Source organism: Meriones unguiculatus, chromosome 14 (assembly GCF_030254825.1).
Source record: "Meriones unguiculatus strain TT.TT164.6M chromosome 14, Bangor_MerUng_6.1, whole genome shotgun sequence".
Taxonomy (NCBI): Eukaryota; Metazoa; Chordata; class Mammalia; order Rodentia; family Muridae; genus Meriones; species Meriones unguiculatus.
Genome location: NC_083361.1, coordinates 61877066 through 61902087, shown reverse-complemented (window position 1 = coordinate 61902087; position 25022 = coordinate 61877066). Strand labels below are relative to the sequence as shown.

General features: G+C 52.0%; 1 protein-coding gene across 4 annotated transcripts in view; it reads right to left on the bottom strand.

Moving 5' to 3' along the window:
• Nucleotides 1–1858: 1858 nt before the first annotated feature.
• Rgma (repulsive guidance molecule BMP co-receptor a) overlaps nt 1859–25022 on the bottom strand; it is a 42507-nt gene continuing 19343 nt past the window's right edge. For all 4 annotated transcript variants that reach the window (XM_021659619.2, XM_060367338.1, XM_060367339.1 and 1 more), the window contains exons 3-4: nt 12288–12802; nt 1859–4367 (exon numbers count right to left, since the gene is read on the bottom strand). In XM_021659619.2, the coding sequence (XP_021515294.1) occupies nt 3666–4367; nt 12288–12802 (1217 nt within the window). In that variant the 3' untranslated portion in view covers nt 1859–3665. The remainder of the gene's footprint in view (nt 4368–12287; nt 12803–25022) is intronic.

Below are 25022 nucleotides of genomic sequence, written 5' to 3'. Positions count from 1 at the left end.
CTTAAGCTGAAGGTGTTGGGCCCATACTCTTGAGATGCAAATTCCCCTGTTCATGAGGGCAACAAGCTGTGTGGTATTTAGGAAAGAATTCTTGTGGGTTAAATTTAGGGGCCTGAAAGGTTTCCAAGCCAAAACTATTTTTTGGCAAGTGTCATATAGCATTTTCATCTGATGGAGAATGAAAGACTTTTTCCCTGTGTGCCCGGCTTTTCCACACTCTGTGTCCTTGTGTGCGGCTGGTGCCAAGGGCCCTGCCACCTCCGTCTGTGCTGCTGTGCTGGTTTTTTTGTTTGTTTGTTTTTGTTTTTAATGTATCCAACTGACCACTGAGAGTAAGGCCTTGGGGTACTAACAATGCAGGAGGGTGGGTGTATTTGGCGTCTTCCTCATAAATCAACCCTTTAGTGTTTCTTTAGGGGCCTGTGTTAAAATAAGAATAGTAATAATAATAAGTCCTCTTGACCATCCTCAGCTCACATCTGGTGTTGGGGGTTGTGTGTGGGGCGGGCAGAAAAGCCCTCTGGATTTCTCCTCTTGCTGGCCTTTCATCTCCTCCCCAGGCTGTGCAGACCCCTCCCCTATGGGGAAGAGATGGGAGGCCTGAGTGAATGTACGCTGCTGACATGAATGTGGCCTGTGTCAAGGACCCCAATGCCTCACTCATGAGAATGGCAAAGCCCTCCTCAGGTTCGTGAGCACAAGCTGTCAGTGTGTCCAGAAGGCGTCACCTTCGGCGTCCTCCTCCCAGATGCTTACAGCCTGAAACTGCTCTCCTACTGAGACTCGCTAACCCTTGCTCAGCTGCTTCTGATTCAGACAGGTGAAATCAATGCTTCTGTCGCTGTCTCCATCAGGGCCCACAGCCTACCTGAGCCCATGTTCGCCGTACACGTGTCTGTGGTCTCTTTAGCCACCATCTCCCCAATCAAGTCATCCCTAAGCCAGGCAGATCAGAAACTCCCATCTCCATTCTCCCAGTCTCTCGTTTTTTTGGGATAGCACCGTCACTCAGTCAGTGTGTCAGTTTGCAAGCATGAGCTCACTGACTCAAATAACCCCAAGGGATAGGTACTTTCCAGCTTGTAAAGGCGGGAAACGGGATCCGGAGGGGTTGAATGAGTTGCCCAAGGGTCACTTGCCTGGGAACTCAAGTTCACTTGTGCTGTTTTGCCTCATGGCATTTGGTACCAGGAGCAGAGTATCTGGGGCAAAACAGATCTAGCTTACGCGCCTTGGCTCTGCCTCTGCTGGGGCACAGTGCACACAGGTGCATCTCACCCCGTTCTTAATCCGTTAAATGGTGTGAGTCCCTTGGCACGGACTCACTGGGTAGGTTTCTGTTCTCTTTTTTAAAATGGAGGACATCTGACCATAGTCAGCAGTGAACCTGGCTTTACACAGGTCTGGATTGTGGTCCTATTAGAGTAGGTCACTGGGCCCCTCGGCTGGGTATAAAAGGGATACCGAGGATGATAAGGGTTGACCTGTGGCTGGGGCAATGCTGGCTTGGATGAAGCCATTATGGACCTCAGACCATTCCCTCTGCCTCTCCAACTTTGTCCTAGAAAACAGATCACAGCTTCCATCGGTCTGCTCCAATGTCCCTAGAATAAGGGAAACTGGACCAACCAAGTCCTTCTAACTGCTCAAGGTGAGGAGAAAAACTAATCTTAAGAGTCACGGAGGGCCATGGTGGTTACATAGCTGCACCTCCCAGGTCACAACAACTGGACACACATTTGCCCAAAGCACAGTCCGTCTCGACACACTTTGCCGAGGCAGAGACCCACCATTCACATCACCTCTCCACCCCGCAAGGACCAGAGTCTGTTTAGAAAATAAACTCCAACATCTCATCTAAAAGAAAATAACAAAACAAAACAAAACGAACTTTACTTGCAGTTAGCCATTAATAAATAATTTACAGTATGTACACGCAGTGACACTCCACACAGGTCGCAGACATGTGGACTCAGTGAGGGGTCCCCACTTCCAAGCAGAACGTGATCAAACACAACCAAAATAAAGTGCTTCAACTTTTTTTTTTTACTTCCAACATAGGGATAGCTTAAAAAAAAAAAAAAAAGAAAAAAAAAAAAAAGAAAAAAAAAAAACCAGCAGGGAGAAGGAGGGGCTGAGCTGACCCCTCCCAGCTCCCCGTGTGGTTTTGGCAGGGGTCAGGACCTCTGGGAGGGGGAGGCAGGTTCTGCAGCCTCCTGGCCAGTGTATGAGAGGTCCCTGGGGAGCAGAGCAGGGCTAGGGTGGGCTGTAGGGCTGCTGGCTAGGTGGCCCATGGGGCCAGCTGCACCACAGTGTTGGTACCTCTGGGGCCTCTGGAACAGCAGCAGAGATGGGAATGGCTTTGGGCTCCATGGATGGATGCTCACCTTGAGCTGAAGGAGACTTAGGATCCCAGTGGCAGGCATCTGGCCTCGTGGCCAGAGTTGAAAGGTTCTAGTGGGAGGAGACCCTGCTGGGCCTCTTACATGCTGCTTTTGGGCCACAAAGAAATCCAGAGGAGAGGGGTGGGATGGAGCTGCTGACCAGCAGCCGGGGAAGTCTAGGAGGCAGGTGAGGAGAGAGCAGAGGATGGGGCAGTCCAGCTGGCCCTATCCGCTGGGTCTGCTGCTCATGCCCTGAGGCTCCAGCGCTCCTTCTGGGCGACTCTTAAGTCTGCTGGCGGGGAGGATGGGGTGTTGCGGGCCGGGGACAGGAGCTGGAGGATCACGTCTCTGTTGAAACATTCAGAAGCGAGCACTTTGATTTCTTAAGTGCAATGGGAGAGGGGCAGAGGGTGGAGCCAGAGGTGGAATCTGAGCCCAGGAGCAGCACTGCTTAGACCTCAGGCCAAAACACACCCTCCCTTCAACTGTGGGGCTCTCCGGCACCTCGAACTCACATCAGCGGTAGCTGGACGCACAGGGCAGTCTGTGGCGCTGGGCAGGAAGGTACCAGGGCGCCGCCTACGGGCTACAGGGTTACATCCGTTTGCTAACGATGCTCAGCAGGGCCCTCTGCTCTGTGGGTGTCAGACCGTGAAGGGGGCCCTGCCTGGGAAAAGGACCACATAGATGTTTCAGCCCCACTAACACGGGGTTTCCCTGCGGGCTTAGTGTGTGAGTGTGCTTGTGTAACAGTGTGTGCGCGTGTGTGGGAGGGCACAGGAGGCCCCAGAGTAGGCGTGCAGCAGTCAGTGGGGCCTGTCTCAGTGCATTGTGAGGGTGTGGGAGGAGCTGACTTTCCCAGTGTCTCTCTGGTGGTGGTGGTGGGGGGGGTGGGACTTCAGCCGAGGGGGCTCTGGCTCGCACATTCACACGGTGGGGTCGGGATGGAGGGAGCTGCTCTCCCCCTCACACAACTTTACTGTCACAAAAACACACCATCAATCAGCACAACCTTGTCTCGTGCACTAAGAGAGAGGGGAGGGCCGTCCCAGGCCCTGAGCCCCGGCCAAAACAGCTCTGAGGGAACCACGTACAGGCCATCAGCCAGAGGCCACCTCTGCTGCTGAATGATGCAGAGAACACTGGGGTCACGGGGAGCCCACCTGCTGGGCCGAGCCCTGATGCCCACTTGGGCTCTCAGACAAAGGAGAAGCCAGAGGCGGGAGCCCAAGGCTCGGGGCAGAGTCTACACTCTCCTCGGCATCCTATGTGGCCAAATGTCTACCAAGACACAGACATCAGGGCCAGGAGTGTGACGGTGCCAAGGAGCATCTGAGGGGCCGAGGGAGACGCTGCTGCAGCCACCGCACCTGGCAGTTCCCGAGTCCTTTCGAACAGGTGCAGCTTGTCCTTGTTGGAATGGAGCATCCTGCCATCCTCCAAGGCGTAGTAGGCGGCCAGCGTGAAGTTCACGTCGCCGGTGGTGAGGAGGTCGAAGACACAGGCCTGGTAGTACAGGTCTTCTACAGGCAGCTTCTCCTTGCACTTGGCCACAGCCGTCTCGTATGGAAATGTCTCGGGGACCACAGGAGAGGGGCTGGCAGCTGCCGGCCTACGGGGGCTTTCAGCGTTGGCGCGGAAAGCCTGGAAGTCGATCTGCTGGTTGAGCGGGCAGCCCCGCAGGCAGAGGTAGAGGCCTTGGTTGTCACGGTCCTCCACAGCGTTGACCACCTCCTCGGGCATTCGGACCGCGAAGGTCAGGTAGCGGCCCACCTGGCGCACCACGATGGTGGTACCGATGTACTTGGCCTGGATCTCCACGTGCTGGCCCGACACCTTCTCTGTGATCTTCAGGCTGTTGGCCCCATGTTTATCTCCACCGTTTTTGGAGCCGTCGGCAAAGGCAGACGGCAGTTCGTCCATCTCAGCTTGGTACACTTTCTGGTCCACACACTCTTGGAAGTTCTTGAAGATGATGGTGAGCTATGGAGCAGGGAAGAGTGGAGAGTGGGTTAGGATGTGGGGAGATGAGGCTTAGAGGTTTTAAGGAACGGGGAGGTGCCTCGGAATGCTGTGCGCCCTCCATTCTTCATAGTGGTCACAGCTCAATACCATCCATACTGTTGTGCACAAGATTTTTCTTTGTGACTTTCTTTTTTAACATTCGAAAATCGCTCAGAGAAACTTTAGCTCACTACTGTAACTTAAAAAACAAACAAACAAAAAACCCAGCTCATTCACTACAGAGAGAGGTGAACCATAAAAATAAAATTAAAAGGTCCAATTAAAAATTAAAGGTCCTGCTGGGCGATGGTGCACGCCCTGCACTCGGGAGGCCTAGGCAGGCAGATCTCTGAGTTTGAGGCCAGCCCCGTCTACAGTGTGAGTTGCAGGACAGCTAGGGCTACACAGAGAAACCCACTCTCGAAAAACCAAAACCCAAAACAAAATAAGGTCCTCAGTCCACTGTGGTCAGGATAAAAACTGCTCCTGGAAACATCAGACCCTGATTCATTCTAACTCCTCACGAGTACTACCTGACACGGCAAAAGGGGCTCGGTAGATGTGCTGCACACTGTGTTAAGGAGTGGATTGCCTGTGACTGCCCCACAAACCGGTCACAAGTGTCTGCAGGAATGAGAGGTCAAGGGAGACACGGCCAGGAGGAAAAGGCAAGGTGACTGGGAAAGCAGAGATAGGGAAGGTGCACCCCTGAGCTGCGGGATGCCAGCAGCTGGCAAGCTGAGAAGGGACAGCTCTCCTGATACCTTGGTTATCTTGCATGAAGCCCACCAGCAGGGAGAACGAAGGGCTGACATGCTCGAAGAGAGATGAGCGGGCAAAATCCATGCAAGCGAGAGGACAAAGGTCATGGTCCCAAGGCAGTTCTGGGGGTCACTTCAGGCGGAGGAGGAGGAGGAGGAGGAGGAGGAGGAGGAGGAGGAAGAGGAGGAAGAGGAGGCGGCTGTGGGTACAGGCCCACTCCCCCACCTCCGGTGCAGGCCTGAGCTGGGTGGTCATTTCCAAATGGAGCCTCCAGGGAGGGGCTGAGCTGAGCCAGTAGTAACTGTTCTGAGGGCCACAGACTCTCCCTGTGTTTGGCATTTCCAGGTATTGCCGTTATTATCCCTTGTCTCCTGTGGCATTCCAAGAACAGGTGACGGCCCCAAGTTCACAGCTTCTCAGCATTCTGCAGTCGCTTGTCACACAGCCACCGAAGGCAGAATGTTACATTTTGGGTTTCTCGCCTCTGGAGCAGTGGTTCTCAAACTGTGGGTCGTGACCCCATTGGCAAACCTCTATCTCCAAAAATATTTATGTTATGATTCCTAGCAGTAGCAGAATTACGGTTATGAAGTAGCAATGAAAATAACTGGATGCCTGGGGGTCACCACGACATGAGGAACTGTATTAAAGGAGCACAGCATTAGGAAGGCTGAGAACCACTGTCCTAGGCTCTTATGGCCACTAGCCCATAGGGGAGGAGGCTAAAGGTGAGGCTCCTGCCTGTCATCCTGGGTGGGATGTCTGGCTGTCATCCAGGGAGTATGCAAGGCTGGAGACGTGATCAACACTGTGGGAAGAATGGCCACCTCCTCCAGCTGCCGCTCAGGGACCAGCTGTTTAGCTGGGCAAGGGCGTGGGATGGGAAACTGGGCACCACTAAGGTATTGCCCATCTGAGGGGAACAAGAACCTGATGCCTGAAGCCATGGAGGGAGGCAGCAGAAGGGACGAGGTAACACCCAGAGTTCCTGGCTTCCTGTCACCCCTCCAACCACGACCTCTCTGTGTTGCCCTCTCTGTCGAACAAGGCTCGCTCACTCCTCACGGAGAGGGATCTTGCTGGCCAGCTGACGGGGCTCCAGGACATACCGCCCCCACTTCTATGGCAGAGTATCTGCCAATTTAAGGGACCCAGGCGGCTGATAGCACATGGGCCTGGTTGAGGCTGGGGGCTCTGTCTGGCTGCTCAGGAGGTAAGTATGGCAGCAGCAAGGGCCACGATGACGGCCTGCAAAGACTCACAGGGTCCAGGGCAATCCTGGATGTGCTAAGGGAATCTCTGGCCAGTACAAGGACCAGAAACATTGTGCAGATGGGAACCTTAAGTAGGAGAGTAAAAAAAAACCTGGGATCGGAGTCACAGAAGGGCCGGCCAGCAAGGTCTGAAGTGTGGACTGGGGATGGCAGACAATGCCTGGCTGCAGGTCCAGGTGGCCACAGCTGCCAAGAACCTAGGAGGCCCAGGGAAGCAGAGTAGCCTTGGGCCAGGGCAGTGGAGCCTTGTGGCTTCTGCCCACCTCAGGCTGGGCAGGCCATCAAGGGCTCAGAACTTCCGGGGGAGTTCCTCTGCTCAGGCCGTCTTGTTCTGTGGGTCCCCCATACAAACCAGGTAGTAAATGGGTGACATCCAGGGGTCCTGGGAATTGAGAAGACCTGGTGCCCTCCCTTCCCCCTGGACCATAGGCCCATAGGCAGGACGGGTGGCAGGACATCAGCATGGCAGGCTGCATGCATCTCTCAGGAGCTATGGTAATCTGGACTTTTTTGTGCGTGTGTGTGGGTTCCTTCCTCTACAGAAATATTAAAAACCAAATCAAATTATACCCCCCCCCAAATCCAAACAAAACAAAAACCCTACTTCAAGATCGTTTAGAGTCTACTTGTATAAAAACAAATACAGGCCAGGCAGTGGTGGCACGTGCCTTTAATCCCAGCACTTGGGAGGCAGAGGTAGGCAAATCTCTGAATTTGAGGCTAGCCTGGTCTAGAGTGCTATCTTCCTTCTGACTTCACAAGAAACAAGAACCTTTCCATGCTAAGTCAGCTCAGATTCAGCCTGGTGCGTATGTTGTATGATGAGTGACCAGCCCCATTCCATTGCTTTGTGAGAGAAAGGCTATGTCCCCAGAGTGTGAGCTAAGTAGGCACTGGCCACACAGCTTTCTAAGTATGGGACTCCACTTTCTATTTCCTTCCCGAGGGCTCCCATTTCTAATAGACACTGGGATGTCAACAGAGCCTGGGGCCTGTCCCTGCTGCAGAGCCACAAGGCTTGGACCACATGAAAACGCAGCTACTCTCTGGTCCCTGACCCATGAAAATGGCTACTTCTCATGGTTTGCCCTCTCCTTTTCTTCCCAGCCCAGAGATCGCCCACCGTGGTGTGGAGGCACCTGCAGGAACAGAGGTGGCCAGGCTAGGGTGGTCTGGGAAGTGGGTGGTCTTAGCCCTGGAGAGATGGTAAAGTGAGGGCTTGCTGGTGCTCCAGTTTGGTGTACGAGGCCACACAGACACGGGGAAGGGGGCTCCTGCTTTCCAAGTGTCATCAGTCTCCTCGGAACAGGAAAGGCTGGTTTGGCGTGAACCCCCATCTCTCATGGAGACAGCCTCCTGGAAGGCTGACAGGCTGCCTGACTCCTTGGCACTTGTGCCAGGGACATGACCACAAGTAACAACATGAAGGGGCCTGTCGAAAGCCTGGCGGCCTGCTGCCAAACCCACCATGGATGGATGACTCTCCGCCTTTGGTATCCTCTTTTCAAAGGGGCCGCTGGACCTTCAGTAGCCCCAAACACACACACACACACACACAGAGGGGGCAGGCGAGCAAGTGAGAGGGAGGGAGGAGGTCAATGATGTCATCTGAAGCCAAGGGCTGGTGGGGCAGGGATAAAGGGGGAAGAGTTCACGACCTCTTGAGGTCACTGACGGAGCAGATGAAGTACATAGTGAAACAGGCTTCTGAGTGTTAGGGGGAAACAAGAGTGAAGGGGGTGGAGGAGGTAGAGAGCCAGGTTCCTGCCCTCAGAGCCTCAGTTTCTTTGCCTGTAAAGTGGGAACAAACAAACTGGGAGGAGGCATTGGAGTGGGAAGCTGGCGGACAAGTCTGCCCTTCTCTAGAAAACCCTGTCTTGATTGCCCTTGAACACAGTGAGGGACTAGGGGGCTAACGGCTATACCCTGGGAATGACCGAAGGCCCTGTGTGAGTCCCTGCCTGTATGGGGCCAGACTCCCTGCACGTGACTTCCACAACAGCGGCCCGGCAAGGCTACCAGGTGGTGAGATCAGGGTGAGGACCAGGTTGGGGCTAGGCTGTTTCTGGGAAGTCAGGGTGAGGTGCTGGAGCTAGAGCCTGGGCCCTGGAGGGAGGAGGTCCCGAGAGAGAACCTCACCTTGGGTATGAAAGTCTCTTACATCCCTGGGTTCCTTGGGGCACTATGTATGCTTCCTCTTTCCTTCACTGGGGACTCCCACGTCATCAGAGGCCAGTTCGGTGGCAGGCCCTATGAGTTCCCTGAGCGGGGCCAAAGCATCCTGTTGTCTGAGCACCCTGCGTTGTGCTCTTTCTGAATGAGCCAGGAGCTGCCGGCACTAAGAGGCTGGCAAGAAGGGAGAGTCCATGTTGCGAGATCAGAGAGCACGGACACACTTGGGGAGCAAGAGGCTCTAAGAACGGCAGTATGCCAAGGCCCTGGAAATTGGCCACTGGGGTAGCTCACCCAGGGACCACAGGGCTCCCAGTCTGGTCTGAGTTTTGGAGTTTGGCTTGGCTACAGATGCCAACACTATCATTGTCTGGTCTTTAGCTGAGCCAGGCTGATGGGGTCTGAGAATCTTCTGCCTGCTGAGATCAAAGGTCTGGGTCACAGAGGAAGGGCTGGCCTGGTCAAACTCTGTCACACAACCCCATACCATTCGGGAAACTTCCATTTTGGCCTGAGAGGGAAAGGCCTCCCGTTCTTGTTCAGGCAGTGCTTGGGTGCCCAGAGCCCTGCATCGATCCTGAATTAGAGTGGACACCTGAAAGGTACGTGGAGGGAGGGAATGCGGCACAGAAACAAAAGAATAATTAGTCCACTTGGTTTGTGGACAGCATTACGTGCTGAGACCTGGGGTGTAGGTGTACCTCAGCTGTCCAGGTGTTTGAAGGCCAGGCATGTCGCCTCAGGTACCCTGTCTAAGTGTGCCCAAGGTGGCACAGGTCCAGGCCTTCCTGATGCTGCATAGCTCTGTGTTTACACTCTGTTGTCACATTTGGTGACCACACACCTTCCTAGGTCAAGAAGAGCAGCAGCCACTTGGGGTCCCCATCCCTTCTGTCTCAGGTCTCCCTGCATGCCCAGATGCCAGCCCTCAGGAGGCCACAGCATGGGGCAGGGAGGCTGGGTCCCTTCCAGAGCTGTGTTTGTTGCTGCATTTAGAAACCACTGCCTCAGGCTCACAGTATTCATTTATCTTGGCTCTGGGAAAGGAGGGTGGTGAGCAGCTGAAAGCTGCAGGAAGGTGTTTGGATCTTTGCCTGTGGTACCTTGAGTCTTCTGAGGGCCAGGATGGGGGAGCAGGAGAGGGAGCAGGAGGGGGAGGAGAGAACCCTGGCCACAGATCTGCTGCCTGTTAGGCATTATGACCTGGTACAATGAACCCGGTCGAGCAACCATGGTGAAGACCCATTTGTTTCCTACCCAGGCGGGGAGAACTCTTTTGGTAGGCCAGGGCCACCAGAGAAGAAGAAGGAAGTGGCAGCGATGGAGCATTTTTCTGGCTGCCAAGTCACCTCACTGTCCTCCTTCTAGGGTGTGGCAGGGAGAGAGGGAACAGAAACAGCCTTGTGGGCCAGCCTGGCACGGCCGAACATGTGGTCTCCCAACACATTCCTCCGGGGGAAACAGACCCACTGTCTCCTAGCCAGCCTGGAAACCCCAGGGGGTTCTGGTGACAGGGCTGGCAGCACACAGAGGCTAGGCACTGAGGAGGACAGACGTGTCCCCGCTGCCTGATGGCCCTGCCCCCTCACCTTGATACCTTACCTCCTGGGAAGTCTGACATCACGGGAGACCTGTCCCTTTCCTGGCAGAAGCAGGAGAGAGAATGTGGGGCAGGTAGGAGTATCTCCTTGTCTGGGAAATGGGGCTATGCCTCTTAGCTGTCTCTGGCACTGGCCGGTGAGCAGGACCTGAAACCTGCCACCCAGACATTGAGCCCTCCTTGGATGAAAGAATGAATGGCCCTCAGCTGACTCTGTGGTAATGGAGAACATGCCAGGCTCAGGAGCTGTTCTGGCTGACAGCTAGTGTTTCCCACTAACTACATATCTCCTGTTTTGTGCAAAGGAGCTACACCAGGCAGACAGGGCTGGTCCCAGGGAGGAGTGAGGGCTTCTGGATGGTCTCTAAGGTACTCTGTTAAGTCCATCCAAATTCCATTGTATCTTCCCCCATTTCAGATGTTCTCTGCCTTTCAGTGTCCAGAGAAGTCAAGGAGACACAGGGGCAGGGCTCTTTATCCAGCAGCTTCGGCTGTTCACCTATGCCATCTCAGAGCATGGCCTCTGAACCAACATTAGAACTACTGAATAATTAGTTTGTTTATTATTTTGAGACAAGGTTTCACATAGTGCAGGCTTTCACAGTCACTATGTAGGCAAGGATAACCTTGAACTAACAATCCTTCTGTCCTGGGATTATAGGGATGAGCCACCATATCTGGTTTTATGTGGTGCAGGGGACCCTAACAACACAATTACATAAAAAAATTACATCCCCAGATCCCACGAGGGCTTTAAAAAAATAACCCACATCCATCCCAGAGATACCGTGGTCAAACCAGCCAGGAGAGGTGTACGCATCCTGGAGTGGGGGTGCAGAGAACAGCGCTGCTGCCTTCTAGAACCGCTGCCTTTATAAATGCAGCCGTAGAGGGGGCAGGGCCACTGGTCCAGAGAGAGGGATACAGTCCACAGACTCCTTTGATGGGTTTTAATATGCTTCTACCAAGACACAGTCTGGGGATGAGACTATTCCAGAGGCTTGAGAAGGAGTGTTTGGGGAGTATTTCTGGACTTCGTATTATTATGTGTGTGTTTGTATGTGAAGAATACCTAGGTCCGTGGACATGTGGAGGTCAGAGGTCAACAGAGGTGTCTTCCTCAATTCTCTGCTTTCTTTTTTTGACACAGGGTCCCTTGCTGAACCTGGGGCTCACCAATTCAGCTAGAGTGGATGGCCAGTGAGCCCCAGGGACTTTCTGTCTCTGCCTTCCCAAGGCTAGGATTGCAGTGTGGCTTTCCATGTGGGTGCTGGTGATCTAGGCTCAGTCCTCACACTTGTGTGGCAAGCACATATTGACTGAGCCATTTCCCAGCATCCTCTGACCTTCTGTTTTCAGAACTATAAGGCCATTTGAAATTCATTTCAAATCCTCGCCTGTGCTGCACGTTTGTACAAACATGAGCACACACCCTGGAAGCTAAGTTTCCCTAACGCTTGCCCTTACTGTACCCAGACCACTCACAGATAGCATTTTGTATCAGGGCCATGTGAGGCTGGTCTTGTTCTGTTTTGCCTAATAAAAAAGTATGTGCTTAGGGCTGACCATTTGGGAATGGAAAACCTATCAGGGGTTTCATTTCGAGTCTCCATCTCTCAGCAGCTATTGACTGACTAACTATAGGTACCAGCAACATCAAAGGGCCTCAGTAGGCTGAGTACGTGTATCGCATGACCTAAAACATACATATACGTGTCACAACAATTAACAAAGAGGCCAATGAATTGAGAGGCCGTAGGAAAGACACATGAGTTGACGTGGGGAGAGAAAGAGGTAGAAAAGATGTAAGGTATTTCACACAGTACTCGTGTGTGAAATACTTAGAGAAGAATATTAAGCAAACAAGCAAACAAACCCATATATTTTATATGCTGGTTTTCGACACCAGAATAGGGTCTCACGACTCTCTATAAGTCTGAGAAATCCTACACTGGGGGAAAATACAGACATAGCTGCGCGTTGGTTCTCCTGACAAGGAGTCTCCAGGGCATCCCTTTGTAAACCATTAGCCTCTTTACTGACCCTGGTGACAGCAGAGCCCGAACCACCCAGCCTCCGCACAGCCCCTACCTTGCTGGTGGCGGTGGCAGCAGAGCCGGGCAGGACAGGCGTGTTGGTGACTTGCACGTTCAGGTAATTATTGTCGATGAGAGGCCAGGCGCCTTGCACCTTGCATGTCTGGAAGTGGTCTGTGAAGGTCCTGAGGTGCGGGTCCCCGAAGAGGCCGCAGTGAGTGTAGTTGGGGGCAGCTGAGTGCTTGTGGAAACTCTTCTCATAGTGGCAGATCTCTGGGCTATCCGAGCGCTCCTGGCTGTCCCCGGCGGGCGGGAGTGTGCGCAGGCGTGGCTGTGAGGTGGGGCCGTCCTTGGAACAGTTGTGCTGGCTCATGAGGTCCTCTATGCCATGGACAGCCGAGTGGTAAGCCAGGTCGCCCCGGCAGGTGCGGGCCGTCCGCCTCGTACACAGGGCGTAGGTGCGCAGGGCCGCACAGAACTCTGGCACGTCGTCAGAGGCAGGGGCGTGGCTGCCTGACGTGGCGCTCCAGAACTCAGAGTTGCACTTGAGGATCTTGCAGGAGGAGACGGCTACGGAAAAAAACAGACAGGCCATCATGTCGGGACCCTCTTTTACAGACCTCCCCTGAAACGGAAGCACCTATAACACATGTTCACTGGTAAGTGAAGTGTGAAGTAACCTGCCCTGTCTAGCCTGCCCTGCGTAGCCCGCTATGGCGGCGAGGGTCCAGATGCATGGGGCAGATTGCAGGAAAGAGACAGCATCCGCATTTAGTTCGATGGTGATCATTGACCAACCATCCCTGGGCACAAAAAAGGCCAACACGTAAGAAACAAAACCAGCCAACCCAACAAAATATTTATACTTCTATCTGGAGGCTACCTCCAGGAACTTTTAGGAGAAAAAAAAAAGCAATATTAATTAGATAGGCATTTAAACTCTACAGTTTAGATGAGCAGAGTTTCTGCAACTGTGAAACCTTGCAACTCTTCACATCTTTATACTCATTTGAAAAAAGGAGTAACAGCAAATTTACACCTACGGTATAAATTTGAGTGTCAAATGATTTACCTCACACAGCTGTGGGGCCAAGAGGCCCTGCTCACAGCAGCTCTAAGTATGGAGACTACCTTATCAATCAATGCATTCCCCAGACCCTGCAGCAGGGCAGAACAATGGCATAATACCACACTGACTTCAGCATTTCCTCGGGTGGGCTTTCCTGTGACACTGGGGACGCCGGCTGCCACAGGTCTTGGACCTCACTCTGGAGGTCCTGCCTCTCGCTGACGAGTGCAAGTTACCTTGAATCTGCTCTAACTATTGTTATTATTTGTGAGTGTGTATGTGTGTGTGCCTGCCATGGCTTACATGTGCAAGTCAGAACATGTCTTTGGGGAGTTGGTTCTTGCATTCTGCGATGTTGAAGGAGGGTCTCTGGTTGCTCCTGCTATGCTCCCTACCCTAGGCTGACCGGTCCATGAGATTTTGGCAGACCTCCCCGCACCTCGCTTCCCAGCTCTCCTCGGTGGTGCACTGGTATTGCAAACCTGTGTGACTGTGGAGCTTCTTGGGTGGGTTCTGGGGATCGAACTCATGTTCTCAGGCTTGCCACCAAGCCATCTTGCCAGCAAAATACAAAGTTACTCACAAACCTTGCGACCTTAGAGATGGCCATGGCTGAGAACCGAGGCTGTAACATACATCTGGACATGAGCAACCTACCCTTTCCTGGCCCTCTAGATTCTTCCACCCGACCTACGGTGGCCAAGGACGTATCCCTGCAGCAGGATAAATGTTTCTATGCAAGATAAAAGAGCTGGGGGGTGTGTGTCCAGCCAGAAGACTGAGGGTCACAGCCCAATGCTGGCAAGGGAGGTCTCTGAAGGGAAAGGGCCTTGTTCTACATTGGTTGGCTGGACCAACTGATAACTTGGCTTGTAACCTTGGAAAATTCAGTTTGTTTCTCTGTAGTTGGATTTCCTTATAAAATCAACCTTCACATCAAAACAAGAAAATAAAAACTCTTTAAGGACAGGCTGGCTGATGGGAATATATACTCATCCCGGCAGGGTCTAATCTGGAGCTCTGACCTGCTCAGGGAATTGGGGTGCTTCACCCTGTTTGTAATGGCAGTCTGTGCCAGGTCACAAGTTGTGATGGTTTGAATGAGAATGATCCCCACAGGGATCGTATATTTGAATGCCTAGTCACCAGGGAGTGAAACTGTTTGGGAAGGCTCACGGGGGTGTGGCCTTATTGGAAATGTGTCACCGGGGGGGGGCTTGGGGGTTTCAAAAGCCTGTGGCAAGTCCAGTCTCTCTCTCTATGCCTGCTGCTTGCTGATCAGGATGCAATGCACTTAGCCCCAGTGCCATGCCTGTCTGCTTCCTGCCATGATGCTCAATCCCTCTAAAACTGTAAATGCTTTCTAAAACTAAATGCTTTCCTCTATAAGAGTGGCCTTAGTCATGGTCCTTCACAGCAATACAACAGTAACTAAGGCATGAGCATAGAGAAGTCAGCCTCCATCCTGAGGCTCAGGCTCAGGTTACCTGTGCCTCTGATACTGCTGGTTAACAAGTTCCTTTTGGCTGGTAGCCCTTGGACTTGTTTTTCTTTCCGTTTTGTATTTATTTGAGCATTAGAGAAAACATTTAATAGAAGATTTCCCGTCTTCATAGCTTTATGTAAATTGAAGAAGCCTGACTTGCATCAGACTAGAGCCACGTGCACATTTACGTTCACAATCTTAGCACTTGAGGGGCAACAGCAGGAGGGTTGCAAGTTTTGAAACAGTCTGGCTGACACAGTGAGACCCCAAAAACAACAGAAGAAAATAGAACCGGTGAATCAACCTAGGTCAGCGGTCCACTGGCGCCTGCTCTGTAGGGCAGGATGGCAGCCATGGAGCTCCCCAGTGTATGGCTTCCCTCCCATTCATAAGCTGTGCTCCTGGCTCCACAAGCCAGAGGGCCTGGCCATTGCCCCTCTAGATGGAGATGAAGTGAGGCAATGGTGTATGTGGGCAGGGGCTCACAGGAACTGTGACACAGGTGGCCACCTGCCCTTCGTCTCGGTTCCAATAGCCTGTGCTTAACCCAGTCCTGGGAGCAGAGTGCTGTCTTGCCATCCTGCCCTCTTAGGTTCAGAGAGAGAGGAATATGAGCAAAGCACCGCAGACATGGACTCTGTCCTGACTGGAGACTACACTTGGATTCATTTCACCTCTACTGCCCATGCCACAGTCCCTTCTAGAGGCCCGCCTCCCTTAGAGATGGCCTTCTCCAAATCAGGCTGGCTGCACATCTATGGCCGACAGTTGGCAACAGAGGCCTTGCTTCTGGCATTCTTTCACTAGGTTTTCCATTTGCTTCCTACCCCTGGGCAAGCTAAGGGACCCTAAGTTGACATCTTGGTCCCATTCACTCCAATTCTCAGCCACGCTATTGCCCAGGGGAGAGCAAACAGAGGTCTGAGGGACACAGTGGCATATGAAGTGACAGGCGGTGGAAGACACTGGGCTCAATTTCTCTTCTGAGTTTAGCTCTGAGGACCTGACTCTGCCTCAGTTTATCTGCAAAGAGCTTGCCTTAAGGGCTAGTTTCAGATGGAGAGATGTGCTCACAGCATACCTGAGACCCAGGGGTCAGACGATACACAGGGTCTGCAGACTAACAAAAAGAGACACACAATGTTCTAAGGCTAGAAGTTGGTGGTAGGAGACAGAAAGGGTATGGATGGCGGTCGGCTTCCCTCTGTCCTCAACAGCCTGATGTGATGCTTCAGCCCTGACTCCACTGGGGATTTAGCCCTTTCTTCCTCTTCCCTGCTCCCAGAGGCTGTCATTCCAGAGCTCTGTGGATCCCTCTTCTCACCCCGACTCGTATCACCGCAATTGGTCAGCTCCTTCAGTCCACTGATTGCTGCTCATACTCATTTGGACAAGTGCAGGGGGACCAACGGTCTAAAGGCCACACTTTTCGTAGGCACTGATGTGGTCAGCCCACCGCCTCATTTTTCACCCCCTTTTCACCAGGCTCGTTGGCTATGGATTGATCTCCACTTCGCCATGCAAATGAGTCCCAATCCCCAAGATTTGGACTGTGTGTGGCCTTTGAGATGTGACTAGGCCTAGCGGAGGTCACGAAGATAAAGTCTCATCATGCCATCATTGCCCTTACAACACCGGAACTTGCTACCTCTCTCCATACTCTGAGAAAAAGGTAAAGAAGATGCTAAGGTCGGAAATCTGCAAGCCAGAAAGAGGTCCTCACGGACTGAAGACGGTTGTGCTGGTTGGCCCTACTTCCAGAAGTATGGGAGTAAATGGGAATTGTGTATGACGACTGAGGTGCTGCTACACAGCCTACACTGACTGACTGATACAGAGATTGAAAAACCTCATCCCACCTTCATTTCCTGCCTGGGCTTTCTTTCTAAGTAGCTGCTGTCAACGAAGATATCATCTGGCCAGGTATCAAAGGTCTAGGCATATTTAGCCTCACAGAATCTGTTCTTTCATCACTTCATAAGAACCTGTGCCAGGTTATGTGACTCAGGCATGGCACGATCACAGTGGCTTTGCAGAAAGGCAGCGCATTGATCATGAAGTGGCTCTTGACTCCCTGCCCAGTGACCCCTGCCCCTCCAGCTTGGGTGACCTATGCCCCAGCCCAACTGAGGGCACCCATTTGTATCTTTCCAGAAGTTTTCATGGCACCCACAAATGCCTCTCCCACTAGATGCTTCTTGGAGGATGGAGAAGTCAGAAGGGTTGGGTCCTGAATTGGTCAAGTCTGTTTTGTCCTTGCTAGGGAGCAAATAAAGAAAGCTTGAGTTCTGTGCAAGAACAAAAAATGGGGACACTTATAATTTCTCTACCCAGTGAGACTCAGGGGACACTGAGTGTCGTCAAACAGCAAGTGACAGATTTGGGTCATTGGCAACACCTTGTTAGTCTCCTAGGAATAGATGCCATAACTTAGGGGGGCATTTTGGGTTTGCGGCAGGTATCCTCTGTCAAACCCACACTTGGGTGACCTCCTTGAGCCACAGTCATGCAGTGGGGAAGGGGCGGGGCTAGCAGTGCCGACCAAGCAAAGCCCGAAGAACTCAAGAAAGAGGCTCCACGAAAGAGAATTCTGTGCTGCTAACTTTGCTTAACTGTCCTTAGAACTAGGAACGTGACCTGAAGGTTTACCGCGCGCCAGATGTGCACACGTGGCCCCAGAACATACTATTCCCCTCAACAGATAGGCAGAAAGGCGCACAAGGCCTTGAAGAGCTCTTTTCCTAGGTCTTTTGACACAGGAAGGATGTAACCACAGCCCTCAATTCCCAAGCTGCTTTCATCTCAGGCCTTCACGACTTCACCTTGGGGGCAGGAATTTTTATCTTCATTTTCCCAGTGGGAGGCCTCAGGGGTTGGAGCTGCCCTGGGTTGCAAAACCACAAGTGTGCCTCAGACCTGCATGCCATGCCGTGTGCTGGTTTTGGAATTGCTTCTATGATTTTCTTTCTTTCTTTCTTTCTTTCTTTCTTTCTTTCTTTCTTTCTTTCTTTCTTTCTTCCTTCCTTCCTTCCTTCCTTCCTTTCTTTCTTTCTTTCTTTCTTTCTTTCTTTCTTTCTTTCCTTTCTCTCTCTCTTTCTCTCTCTCTCCCTCCCTCCCTCCCTTTCTCTGTGGGGTATGCATATATTGCCCCCTCCCCACTAGTAAGTGTGTATGTGTTCTCTCAAGTGTGCAATATAGAGGTTGATGTCAGGTACTCTCTTATTTTTTGAGACAAGGTTTCTCTCTGGAGCCTACCATTTTGGCTGGACTGGCTACCCAGCAAGCCCTCCCCGAGCTGGGGTTACAGACATTCCCTATCTACCATGCCGGACTGTTTGAGCAAATACCTGGGATCTGAGTTCAGCAACTCAGGCTCAGAGAACAAGCACTCTGTCTACCAAGCCATCTCCTCCACCGCATTTCTATGCTTTCCAAAATGCATTCACAAAAAGTCCCTCTCAAGACACCATCTGAGACGATCGTGTTGTCCCAGCAGAAACTGCTTCTGTGCCCTCCCCGCAGAAAGGCTTGTGAAGGGCTGCTGGACACAGATGCTGCTGAGAAATGACCTCTCTCTGCCTCTTGAGGTACCCCCTGCTGACCTACAGCTCTGAGACTTTAAGTTAGCCTTGCAAATCCTCCTTGGCGCTTCAGAGAAAGGCCAAACTCTCCCACTGTGGATGGAGACATTAGAGCTCAGCAAGGCAACAGCTCACTGACAGTGATAAGTTGGGGCCAGAAGTGGGTGTGCCCAGTGAGTGCCCTCTGCTACTTCTTCAAATGGTGACATGACCCTCTGGGATGTTAGCCTCAAGTGATATACATACAGCTGTGGTTTCTAAAGGACCTTGGGGAGGGACCTCAAAGATGCCAAGGCTGTACTGTCTTCATAAGTAGTAAGCTGAGAGGCCCCTGACCTCTACTCTACAGAGATATCCCTGCATCCATGTCCACTGCACTAAATCACCAACTACAGGCCGCCGGGAGGTCAGGGACCTAGAGGCAGCCTGGCCCAGCTTCAAAAGCAAAAGCTGCAGGGTCCCCTATCAGAAGTCCCCAAAAGGCTGCTCTCTTTTTAATGTTCTCATTGTTCTTCCCCCCCACTCCCCACCACTACACACTGAAAGCATCTATTGAGATTTTAGATATCATGCTACCCCATGCCCTTCACCCTGACACCTGGTGGAAACCTGGGACCTCCATGTGTCCAAGGTGCAGGGAGCGTGTATTTGCCTGTAGCTAGCCATTCACATTTTTGAGACAGAGCCCCACAGTGCCTTCCTTTTGGATTGAGCCATGATGGGAGGCCATAAGGCTCTCGTTCAGTTCAGACTTCATTATTTTTCTGTGGATGGCAACCAGTGTCTCTGGGAAGCAAGAAAGGCAAAGGAAATATCTCAGAACACTAACCAGCACAGTGAAAAAAATATCTATGCACCATATACCTCCATTTGTTGCCTTTGAACTGCTAATCAAGCCCAATCTTTCAGAATAATAGCCTGTTTATTACCGCCCTGTTTGCATGACAAAGCATCCCAATAAAACTTATTTTGCTGGGGCCCAGAGGGGGTGTGAAGGATCAACCACGAGAAAGAAGTCTTAGGAATGCGGTGAGTTGCTCCAGGGCCAGAACCCAGGAATAAAGACAATGTAATTTGCCACCAAGAAAAGCCCAATAGACCAATAAATTACCCGAGTGCAAAGGGATTAGATCAGGTTTCAGGGGCCTAGGGGAGGGGCCGGGTAAGTTGGGAGGGAGACAGCCTTGCCCTCTCTTAAAGAGCTAAGGATCGCTTAGAATACAAAAGCTCCAGGGTCAAGATGTTTTCAACTCTGCTAGCACAGTGACTGTCGGAACTGATTTACTTGCTCAGGGGTTCTGGATCCTGCTGTGTGCTAGGAACTGTGACAAATGCTGTTCTCTGAACACACTCTGTGTTTAGGTGGGGTTGGCCTCACCACATTCTGTAATGTTTCATTTGAGTTTGGATGGAGGCATGCCTGTATCAGGGAAGCAGCATTTTCCCGAGATTGTCAAGAGGCAAAGGGTGGCCAGTCTGAGGGTAGTGAGCAGGTATCAAGCAAGTTATCACCCAACTTCAAATCGCTGTCCTTTGCTGGTGGGACCTAAAGAATCCTTTAAAACCCATTCATTGTCTGCCATCCTGCTAGATTCTGCCACCAGGGGGCACTAGATGAAAAAGGGAAGGCGGAAGGTAGAAAAAAAAAAAAAAGCTTTCCCAGAGTCCTAAAGCAGCTCTCCCCACCAAAGCCCTTCTCCTCCACCCCTTGACATCTTTGTCTGTGTGCAGCTCTGAGGTACAACGCAGGCTTCTTCAGCTCCTTCATCACTCTAGCATCTGAGGTGGAGGCTGCTTTCTGCTGTGCATGTCTTCTGGAGTCCACCAAGCTTATGACTCCCCAAGCTTAGCTCCCTCGGTGGAAATGTCTGAGAGGTGGAGGCTGCTTTCTGCTGTGCATGTCTTCTGGAGTCCACCAAGCTTATGACTCCCCAAGCTTAGCTCCCTCGGTGGAAATGTCTGAGAGAGGGGAGTTCCCTTTCCTGGCAGGTTTACGAAGGAGCGCCGCCTGCCTGACGATTCCAGCCAGGGAGCTCCTGTAGAGGCCCCAGTGGCAGCAACAGCACAGGATTTTAGTAAGCAGTGTAACTTAAGAGGCAGTAGCTTCAGTTAGGACACAGGTGGAGGAGGAAGGGAGGGGAAGCCATCATAAGAAGCCCCCCAGCCTACGCCTATGGGAGAGGCCAACCGTGAAGCTTGGAGTCTCCGTGTTCCTTTCCTGACTGACCACCTAGCCTGGAGAACAGACGCCACATAGGCCTCTGGAAACTCCATCCTCACCATCCTGAAGGAGGTGGGGAAAAGGGCACTGAGTAGGGGTCCAACTGCTCCCTCTGAGCGAGAGCCCCAAAAGGAGCCTGGGTCTCCTGCTGATTCTAGTTCCTCGGGAATGAATCTAGGAGTACGGGGGTAGGGTGAGGTGGAGTGTGTGTGTGTGTGGGTTATGGGACAAGAATGAAAGCCTGAGGCTCCCGGTTGGCGTCACTCCTGAAGGAATTTCACTCAATCACCCTGGCGTAAACACCCAGGTGTTTGGCCCCAGATACCGAGAGGGACACACCCAACAGACAGGATTTTTTTGCCAGGTGCTGCACAGCCTCTATCACTGCAGCCAGAAGGGATCACTGCTCCTGTGTGACATTTCTGGCACAGGCAGCCTAAGGGCCCCAGAACTGTCACTCCGCCACAACGTGTCTCACACTCATTAGCTCCGCTGGGAATTGTCCACGCTTTCTTCAGAATCTGGTCTGCGGGACAAAGCTGGGGGCACAAGGGAGCTGAAGGAAACACCTGAGGTGACCTAGGAAGAGAAGGCAGACATGTTGGGGAGCTGGGTCCTGCAGGGTGAACTCACTCCCTAGCTAGCGTGGGCAGAGCTGATGGAGTGCCACTCCCAGAGTTGGGACAGAATGGTACTGCCCCCTCCATCACACCCAGCCAAGGCTGCCCTGCCTCAGCCTCCACACATGCCAAGCTACTGCAAGCACCTTTGATGAGTGCCAAGGAAAAGGGCGCACCTCAGCTTTCCAAACACACCACCCTCCCCCAGCTCCCACGGGAGCCGTGTGGAAACAGCTCCTGGGCAAGCAGGGTGGTGTGAAAGCTACGACTTCTCCCTCTAGTGGGAGGCCACAGGCAAGGCTGAGAGCATGCCTGGGAAACAGGGGCCTGTAAAGGTCAAGCAAAGGGACCAGGAACATCCTGCTTTGGGGAGAAATAAAACAGCCCTGGGCACCAGAAGGTCAGTGCTAAGGGAGGTTTACCCAGGACAATGAAGCGGCAGGTGAGAGACAGGTGTTTCTGCTTGGAAGCATGACCCCTGTTTCTGACTTGGGGCTCACACACCTGAGGTGACAGCTTTATGTCCTGACTCTGCCTCCGGGCAATGCTGGGCTTTTCAGCTCAGCTGCAGGTCAAAGCAGGTCAAAACACGGTAGAGGAGAAGAAAAGCAAAAAGGAAACCTACGGCTGAGACACATTCTCTCCCTCTGTGCCATCTGCAGGTGCTGGAAGGGCCCATGCCAGGCTGCCAGGCACAACCCTGAACTCCTTTCGGCATGGGACGGGCTTCAAAGACAGCCCTAAGTGTCTAGGTGTCCTAGCACTGTGAAAGAGCTCACACACACAGTGGGTACATCCATTAGTGAACTCCTGCCAGCCAGTCTTTCCGACCTGTGGCAGCGCCATCTTCCTCTTGGGAACACAAACTTAAGAGGATGACAAAGGGCGGGAAGGGCTTTGAGGCTGAGAAAGCACTGTACCTGTGGGAACCGGGAGGCCCCCCTTCGTTCTGCTGCCCAGTGTCATAGTCTCACAGTTCTTTCTTGACTACCCACCCCACCACCAAACTTAAGCCTCACATGCCGAACAGCAGAGCTGAACAGGCTACACAGCGAATTTAACAACTGTGTTTAGCCCAAATCTGGAAAGGGCAGGAGTCTGGCATCCACTATTGGGCTCTGCTTGGAGACTGTGTAACGCCATGCAGACTGCCCTCTCCTGCACCGCCTGCCTCCTCATCAGGAATGACGGTTCCTGAGGATTTATTTTAATTAACCCAGCTATTGGGAACTCCGGGTACTCCGTGGCCATGCCGTCCACAGAACTCTTAAAATTATTTACCTCTTCCAAGCAACCACACCTGGCAGAGGAAAATACGAAGGCATTATGTTTTGAAGGATGCTGTTAAATGCTTTTAGGAGTTGTCTGTGAGAGGACAGATTTTTTTGGGGGAGGGGTATCCCCTTTGGCCTTTGGCTTTTTAAATGTCTACTGCTTTTATAATCAGAAACAATATTCGGGGAAGGTGTAAGGTGTCTGGGGGAGAAAGTCTTTGTCCTTTGAACAAAAGCTGGAATTAAGATTATAAAACAAAACCAACAACAACAAGAAAACAAACTAAGGGCTTTGTAGGTGCAGGATTACACTGGCTATGCTTGAAGGGATGGGGAAGGAGAGTTAGAGAAGGGCAGAAAACAGGCTCCCACCCTTAACATACAGAAGTGGAGAGTGAGAAGCCAGAAATCCAAGACCTGTGAGTTCACAAAACCAGGGGGATGCTCGGCCCTGTGAGGTGGACCACAGTAGGTGGCACTGAATTTGGACTTTGATCAGATGGGCATGGTGGTGTGTTCAACTCAGAACTGGGTGGTGCATGACAAGGCATAGAGCGTCCCATGGGAAAGGGGGATGTATGGAGGGGAGAGGGCTGGGATGTGCTGGATCCTTTGGAGATGAGGTCTGGGACAGAAATCAGATATGACCGTCCTGGATGGAGTGTGGCCCACTTGCATGGGATTGGAGTGGGACACTGAGACAGCTCCTGGGGTTCCAAAGCGACCGCAGAAAAGGTCAGGAAAAGGCAGAGGAAAGACTCCCAGTCCTAGGTGACTGAACTACATGAAGACCATTTTGCAGGAAAGACTTCATGCTCCCAAGCAGTGGGGGTCCTTGGCACAGCTGGGGAGAAGAAGCAACTAGGGAGCCCACATCCTGGTGTGCCTGGGACCCAGGAGACATTTGGAGAGTCTTGACTTTCAGTTTTGAAACTAGGAAAGTCTTGACATGAGCGGGCCGCTTGAGGAAACAAGGCCTTCAAGACGCATTTCAGGCCAGTGGCACCAAGCTGGTACTCAATCCAAACCTGAAGCTGGAAAGCTGCAGTCCCTCCCCCCCCCCCGACATATAAACAGGTCCTCACTCTCACTCATTTACCTCTGCAGGAACCTAGTCTCCTCTTCACCACGTCAAGCCTTATTCATGACCTTGGGTTACCTCTCCTACTCTTCCATTTCTCAAGGGTCCCTCTTTTGGGCACCAGAGCGGCTACTAGCAATTTTCCCCAACTTTGCAGAGGCTCTCCTTCCACTAGAAAACCAGAGAAATGCTCCCTTTCTCTCCAGGGCACCCTCGGAGCCTAAGGGGCCACAGGAGCTCTAGGATTTGATATCTGTTCTTTCCCTAGAAGGCAAAGGTCTGCCCCTGTGACCTACCTGCCTCTCCTAACTGAACAGCATTTTCTTCCCTCTTCTCTAGGCTCCCCAGCCTCCAACTCACATGCTAAAACCCAATCTTCAAACTGATGGTATTACGAATAGGATACAGGACTTTAGGAAGTGTTTATATCTCTATCTTTCACCCTCATGAAAGTGGCCTTATGGAAAGGACCCCAGAGAGTCAGCTTCCCATCTCCTCTGTCTTGGAGGAATCTACTAACAAGGCACAAGACACATTGGATTAGAAAGGTCGCCTCACCAGAAACCACAGCGGCTGGTTCCTTGATCTCGGCTTTTTTGGCCTCCACAGCTATAATCGACAAATTTCTGTTGTTTGTAACCCTCAAGATCTATGGTATTTTGTTACAGCAACAGATTTGGGCAAATACAGCCTCCTTTTGGGATACAAAGTTCAACTCAGAGGCACAACAACTCTATATGAGAAGCAGGCTTACTTAGCTACCCCCTCTTAGACAGCGGCTCTGACAGAAATATTTTCATCTCTATAGTCATGCCGATATATTTAGATACTTTAGAGAACCTTAGTTTCTCTAAGCCTCAGTTTCCCTACTTGAAGTCTAACATCCTACAACAGGTACAGTTCAAAAGCAAACAGGAGGGGCCGAGGAGCTGACTGGGTACTGAAGAGCACTTGCTGTTCTTGCAGAGGACCAGGGTTCACTTCCCAGCACCTACACAGGGCAGTTCACAAAAACAAAAACTCCTATTCCAGGGGCTCCCATCTTCTCTTCTGGCCTCTGTGGGCACTACATACAAGGGGGGCACATGCAGACACACAGATACATGCACATACACATAAATATTCTTAAATTCAAAGAACTATTAGGGAAAAAAAACAAGGAAGAGAGGCTGCATTGCAGCCTCCTTAGAACCAGCCCTTCAAGGCAGAGGCAGGGGGATCTTTCTGAGTTTGAGGCCAGCCTGGTCTACAAAGCGAGTCCAGGACAGTCGAGGCTACACAGAGAAACCCTGTCTCCAAAAACAAACAACCCAACCAACCAACAAAACAACAACAACAACAACAGCAACAAAAAGGACCTAGCCCTTCAAATAATGCACACATCAACCCCCTCTTCAGGGCTTGTTAGAATACTGACTGCAGGCTCCTGCTTCCTGCTTCACTAGGTCTGCAGTGGAG